The following is a 7,303-nucleotide window of genomic DNA, read 5'->3' as shown; positions in this document are numbered from 1 at the left end:
TTAGAAGTTTGTGAATCCACCAGTTTAGGAGGAAAGGTTTTTCGGGAAATCCCCGGGTTCCCCAAGGGGTGGAGTGGGGTGAAAAGTTTTACCTTTGTGCAAAGAGACGATTTGTTTGACAACATTTAGAAGTTGGTGAATCGAACCAGTTTAGGGTGAAGGGTTTTCGGGAAGTTCCCGGATTCCCCAAGGGTGGAGTGGGGTGAAAAGTTTTACCTTTGTGCAAACCTCCAAACTGAGACGATTCGTTTGGTACCACTTGGAAGTCGCGCGACCAGCGGTTTAGGAAGAGTTATGTTACACACACAATGAATCTTATATTAAAGGACAGATAACAATAGAGCTGTAGGGTTCTACTTATACTATACTACTCATTCCTAGTTTTATCGTCCAAGGAGGATCTGCAGTATTTAAATAAAAACTTTTACCCCCCCCCCCCTCCTGTTCCCTCCAGAAATGGTTTAACTCACCTTCTTCGTCACTTGCTGGAGACTGTACGGTGATGCACATGTCGTTATCCATGGGAAACTGATCACAGCGGACCATGTCAGGCCAGGGATAGCCGTATGTATTCATCCTTCTCTCGCAGCCTTGACGGACGGCCTCGCACAACGAACGACACGGATAAATTAGTCGGTCTAGGCAGACTGGCGAAAACAGCGAACATAAGAAGAGCCGCGTGTCCGGGTGACATTTCAGGTTCAGGAGAGACACCCAGTGACTAGCTTGTTGGGCTACTTCAGCCATTCTATCGTGACCCAGCAAGTTAGGAAGCCGCATCTGGTTGTATCCGATACCATTGCAAAGAGTTAGTGTTTGGGGGATTTCTACACAAGGAGGCGGAGTTGTCCTCATGCCCAACAAGTTCCAGCTAGTTTGGTAGGAGGAACCCATTCCAGCTAATAGTCCACTTACAATTAAGATTCGGTGAAGGTACAGTAACAAATCCATGATCTCTGTCTTGTGCTGCCAACTCAAGTAACAATCCTTCTGTGTTGTGCTGCCAACTCAAGTAACAATCCTATGAAACTAGGACATAACCCGTTTTCAGTCACTCGTTTGATTCCGAGGTTATCTTAATATCAAAAATAGGATCCAGTCATAATGTTGGAGGAATCCATTTCATGTCATCGTCTCCGACATTAAAAGATCCCTGTAAATAAGTCCTTTATTTGCTTAAAACCCATTAAACTTTCATTGATTACTGAGTAACATCCCCATACATTGACTAAATAATACCGTTATCTTGCGATGATCTAAAACTCACCTGTCAAAAGACAAAAGCAGATACGTCCTTGCATGCGCGCACGTGTCGATAAAGAAGGCTGCTGTTAGACGCCGCTCTTCTCTTGTAGCGGCCAACACTATATGTACCTAGATCTGAGCTCAGAGTTTTTAAATCTCTCATGTCGCCAGAGCGGTGTGTTTTAACAGCATGGGGGTTGAACCACGTGGCTTCTTTTAGCCAATACAATTTAACGGAGAGCTACCAACTAATGAAAGATATCAGGATTTACGTCATCGATAGATAAAACGAAGCTAAATGAAACAGAACGCCAGACGCCAACGAAGACACAAATAAAGATGTGTTGCCTTCTAACAGATAACGCATCAAACGGCAAATATTTGATTATTGGTCCTATACGGCATCCCTGTAACAATGTTAATAAATAGAAGAAAAAAAAAGTCACCAAATTTCAAACTAGGACTCAAGTTCAAATATTGCCACAATATCCAACAGAAAGAAAAGTGTCCTTTCCCTTTTTCCTGCAAATCTGCGTGACACTATATTAGTACTTATTTTAGATTTATATAAAACTGCTTAACATTTTTTTCTCGGTTACAGTACAACAGTCAATAATCGTTACCTATTTTATCAGCCATGAGTTACGGTTCACGAGAGCTTATTAGGAAATGTGCAGACAGTTTATAATGGGGAGTCTGAAGCCCGTCCGAGAGCCCCAACAGGGTCCAGAGGACGAAACCCTCAGAAGCTCCCGGGTTTTTAATATTTTAGGAGGTATAAACTACTACTTGCACAAAATTGCATCATTTTTCGAACTGCAAATGAAGCTTGAAACAATCACAAGTAGACAAGTACTCTTACTGTCCATAAGGATATGTTTCAATGTTCAAAACGTATATATATATGTATGTACTTTTATGGAAAATTATCCTTTCCAGAATGATCACAAATGCCAACAAAGGCAATTTTACATCCTGAAACTTAGTATCAAGCACATCTCTGCGGATGTAGTCTGCAGTAACAACAACAGAAAATCAGTAGTGATGTCTGAAGTAACACTACCACGTGTATTCCGAGCGACTTTGCCACCTTTTCATCTCCAGTGATTTGCAAACCTTCTTATCGTTAGTGATATGCAAATAACCATTTTCACTCTAATCACTCACCAATCAAATATTTTTCATATCTTTTCACACTCGTGCTCCAGTGTTGTCTGCTAACAAGTCAATGCTCTAGAATGAATTATGAAATGCGGAAAACGAAATAAAAAAGAAGGTTAACGAGAAAAATACGGCTAATATCGACATACAGTGGATTACATATGAATTCTGGGAATCTGGAAGTATAAGCCTTATTGTTGAGCAACGCTTTGTTTTTGTTTTGTATTGTTTGGAATTAAGCACAAAGATACACAACTGGCTATCTGTGCTCTGCCCACCACAGGTATCGAAACCCGGTTTCTAGCGTTGTAAGTCCGCAGACATACCGCTGTGCCACTGGGGGGCTTGAGCAACGCAACTGAACCTTTTCACCCACCAGATTCAGATAATATTTCTAGCTTTCAAACTTTAAATCTGACTTGAGTTTATTGTTATAAAAATACAAATATATAGTTAAAACCGCATAGGTGACAAAAATATTAAAATTAAATAATAGGTTGAACAATCGCCAAGTTTTTCTTTAAATAAAAACTTAGCGATTGTTCAATATATTATTTAATTTTGAGTTTATTGTTGAACAAATGGCGATAATTAACGAACAGTTTGTTTTGAAACAGTATCTATATTGTTAGGGAAAATGAAGGTATCTTGTTAAACTGATAAAAATAATATAACCACCATTCAATATAACACGATTAAACATACACCAAATATCATACGATTAAATAAGCAATAAATATTGCTTGATTAAACCGGAACTAGAAACAACTACATTATTAAACAAACACTAAATCGATTGTTTAAGAGAGGTAAGAAACACTGCACCTCTGAAATTAAGTTTCCTTTCCTCCCCAGACAAGATAAAAAAAAATTAAATGTTCTTATTTTGTGCGTCAACTTCCATATTTTGCTTTGTTTTTATGACGAAATGTATTTCAACAGGGAAGGGGAAATGATTAGATAGCAGATTATATTTGTGTGTGTGTGTATATGTTATTACAGTATTGAGACAACCTAAAATTGTTTATTTGTATAATTATTAATATTAAAAAGATATCAAATACGTATAATTATAATTACATGTATTTTCTTTCTTGTTTCTATCTCCATGTTTAAAATACCGTTCCCGGCAGGCCATGCATGAAACAGTTGTCATCCCGGAGCCCTGGAAGTACACTGTTCGTCTGACCTTTCATTAGTCGGGTGGGGTAGAGGCGGTCATCATTTCCGCATAAAGACTACCTCGTAAGTTCCCTGTCGCGTACAGACGTATTGATCAGTGTCCAACACCCTCCAGATAAAATATAAACACATACACAAAAGTTTGAACATTTCGTTGTGTTCGCCTGCTAAGATACATATTGGAGTAGCTTAAGTCTCAGCAAGCCTTTCCTTCTACAGCCACCCTTGGTTAGATGAACAACTTGTTTTAAGAATTCCATGCAAAGCTGCACAAAAAATATTTGCGCATATGTTATGTTCTAATTTGGAACTGATAGAATAAAGGAAATGCAGCTAGTCAACAACACTTTCCGCCAACTCTTGTCTCATGGAATAGTGGAATTTATTGCTACTCTTTTAGTGCACTCACAGCCCCACTAGCTAATTACTAGACCACGCCCATACAAACTTGCCCCTCTAAAAATTTGTATATCCCCTCCCTCTCGCGGTGAAAAACTGTCATTACGGGTCTGGTTTCACAACAAACTGCATTTGTGTGTCACACATATAGACCCTTCTCAAAGTGACACAGAATTAGATTCTACTCTTTTCCTCGGGGTAAACGAGTTTATTACCTTTATATTAAAAACATACGTGTTGAACACGCTATCTAGCTATAAGCTAAGAAATTAGGTGAAATTCAAGTCGTTCAGTAGTAAATAATGACGTTATGTTGACTATCTCAAACTGCCCTAGACAAATACAATATTGACTGTATATTTGGAAGTTGATGAACAGCGCACAGTTATTTCTCACCAGCTTTGTATTAAATTTTAATAACTTAAACTCTCCAGCTTACAATTATTATTAAAGCGCGTAAACATTAAAAACGACAGTTATCATGATCGTAATTCTTAAAGATTTCGATAAGCTTCCTGCTTCAGTTTTAAGAAGCTTTCTTCACTCAACACTTTGTATGTAACATTAATGTTTGGTAACTTGTGAGTAAGGAGAAATAAAATTGGTTTATACCAAGATATACAGAAATAGGGGAACTCGGAACTTGAAAAATTGGGGACACTCATTAAAAATGGAAAATAAATGAGGTTAAACGCTTGTGGAACTTCAGAAAACACTTAACCGGTTTGTTTGAAAGCTGTTTCATATTATAGTTGCAAGCTTTTCTAACCACCTAATCATTTTTGGCAAGCTTTTTTTTTTTGAAGGTATCCAACACAGATGGGGGAAAATAGAACAACTACCCCAAGGCCTAGACATACGTTAGGTCTATCGAAAATTACTAAAGTTTTAAATAAAAAGGGATAGAACAATAATGAAAATTAAAATGGTAAAATAAGATCTCGAAATGGTAAAAATAAAGGCTCAGTCGAGTTCTTAGCTCCACGTTTAGTGTTCTTCTAACATTGTTCATTCGTTAGCAGGTGTATATTTTTTTTTGTTTGTTTTTTGGTGAAAATAATTCGATGTTTGGTCCACGTAACTATCACAAATATACTTATCTCCTCTTTTAAAATCTCCAAAAGCTCAAACACTTGAACACTGTCGTAAATTGTTGTAGGCCTACATTACAAATGGCGTTCAAACCTCTCTAACAATATTAGGATTAACGTAGAATCAACTTACATGTATAGTGTAACTCAACAAGCACGATAGCTAATATAAATTAAATACTTCACGAAAACAACACCGAGTGATCCAACGTTATATTTTGAAACAACTATCTATCTTATGTATCTTCTCCCGATCTCAATTTATCATCCATCTTAGAATGTACTGGAAAAAATTGATTTACACGTACTTTAACGTCATCATCATGACCTACTGTTCCCTCTAGTTAACAAACAAATTACAACATTAAAAAATATAACTTACAACAAGATATAATGAGCAAGTTTCTAAATTGTTCTCTTGAAGCTATCTTTAGGCCACTAACACACAATGAGAACAAACATTTTAAGTATATACCGCATCGAATGATCGCGAACAACATATTTCGAAATGATATTACGTCATATGTCATTCCAACAATTGTGAGTTTCAATGTAACATGTAGAATTAAAACAACTGAGAAACATTTCAAATAATTTTTCCAATAATACTCTACTTATAAATATGTCGATATTGAACATAAGAGTTAAAAGCCTTCTCCATAAATATTGAGGTGAAGATAAGAACACGATTGAATCACTATTGTCTTTTATTATTAATTCCCCGAGGGTAAATGTGAATATAATTAATAACTGATTTCCCAGCGTAACCTAATGTATAAGCGTATTGTAGTCTCATGCAAGTTTCTTTAATTAATTTTTTTTTTCTTCTAGTGAATATTTCGGACTCAGGGGAAGCAGCATAACTATTGTTGGATTGCAACTATCTCAATTGTTGTATGATTTATTGTTTCAAAATATTTTTGGTGGTAGAAAAAAGGCCAAAGATTTAGGCACAATAAATTATTGTATGTATGCAACGGTGAGAGAAAGGTTAGTGTCTTCCTCTCCCCCAACCCCCTCCACTATCACAAACCAACACAGAGAAAAAATCTAACCCCAGGGCCTTTCAGACACTTGCTACACCACTAGTATTGAACATGAATGGAATTCATGGAAGTGTTACGGAGCAGACACGGAGTAAACAGGAAACAAGCTGCGTATGTCACTTAACACATTTTTATAGCAGATGGCATATTACTGACTGTAACAAGTTTAAACACGACAAGACATGGGGGTGTTCGCGTATTACTATTTGGGATGAACTGGTCAAGTAGTGAGATCAATAATTTTATTACTAATATTTTCAATACAATTTTCGATGCTAACAGCATTCTAACGTATTTCAGGTGGAGTTTCACGTGTCACTGAATACGAATAGTTAACTAAATATTTAAATTACATTAAATTTGTCTCAAATGGCAGGCATGTTAAAATAGAATCTAAGGTAATAAACACAAGTTTGTTTGTAGTTAAGCGCAAAGCTACACAATGGGCTATCAGTGCTATTCTCGCCATAGGTATCGAAACCCGGTTTCTAGCATTGTAAGTCCTCAGACGTGCTACTGAGGAGCAAGAAAAAAAAAAGATAAAAAAGACAATGGAAAAATTTCAATAGGAAAAAAAAGGACAAAGAAAATTAATCAAACAGATAAAAAAGTCATAAACGTATTTTGTAAAACAGCATCAATAACAGCTAAGCCAAGCCTAAGCCAATTATTGAAACCATGTAAACCAATGGAGTTAAAAATTAAGCTATTATTAATACAGTTTTCTAAGCAATGGCTTCCCATTATTGTTCAACATTTGTTATTAAACCCTACTGTTCTGTTTATTCTGTACATCTATATATATATATTTAAACTTTTTTACCTGTTTGTGTAAATTTCTTTGTCTTTTTTACCCTTGTCTTTATTGCCGCCACTGGTTAAAACACGCTTTACTCAATGGACGAAACGGGTACAATGGATTTAGTGTTTATATAACGATGATCATAATTCAATGTGTGCTAATAGCGCATATGCTTGTGTTGTCATAATAACCCGACATTTATTACAATCACTTGTATAAGTGTCTCTCTCGAAAACTTAATGTTTTTTCGCATTACATATATTATGCTATTGTAAAACACGTGCTTTACATTTGTAACACCTTACTATTCCAATTTTCAGCCTTCCATTGTAAAACAAAATCAAATACAAAAATTAATATTGTTGCGTCAGCGAGGT

The 7,303-nt window shown here is 36.2% G+C and overlaps 1 protein-coding gene across 4 annotated transcripts in view; it reads right to left on the bottom strand.

Annotated features, from left to right (window-relative positions):
• The window catches only part of LOC106461398 (secreted frizzled-related protein 5-like), a 68,463-nt gene that overhangs the window by 55,954 nt on the left and 5,206 nt on the right, over nucleotides 1–7,303 (bottom strand). For 2 of the 4 annotated variants that reach the window (XR_002610970.1, XM_022388349.1), the window contains exon 1: nucleotides 471–1,336. The exons of 1 other annotated variant lie outside the window; for it this stretch is intronic. Coding sequence is in view for 2 of the 3 variants with exons in the window: in XM_022388349.1 (XP_022244057.1) it covers nucleotides 471–951 (481 nt within the window). In the remaining variant the exon portion in view is untranslated. Of the gene's footprint in view, nucleotides 1–470; nucleotides 1,343–7,303 lie in introns of those variants that run through there. One more of the 4 variants, XM_022388351.1, reaches the window with a different exon arrangement.

This window comes from Limulus polyphemus, unplaced genomic scaffold (genome assembly GCF_000517525.1).
Source record: "Limulus polyphemus unplaced genomic scaffold, Limulus_polyphemus-2.1.2 Scaffold951, whole genome shotgun sequence".
NCBI lineage: Eukaryota > Metazoa > Arthropoda > Merostomata > Xiphosura > Limulidae > Limulus > Limulus polyphemus.
Note: the sequence above shows the minus strand (reverse complement) of the source record. Positions and strands in the feature narration are given on the sequence as shown.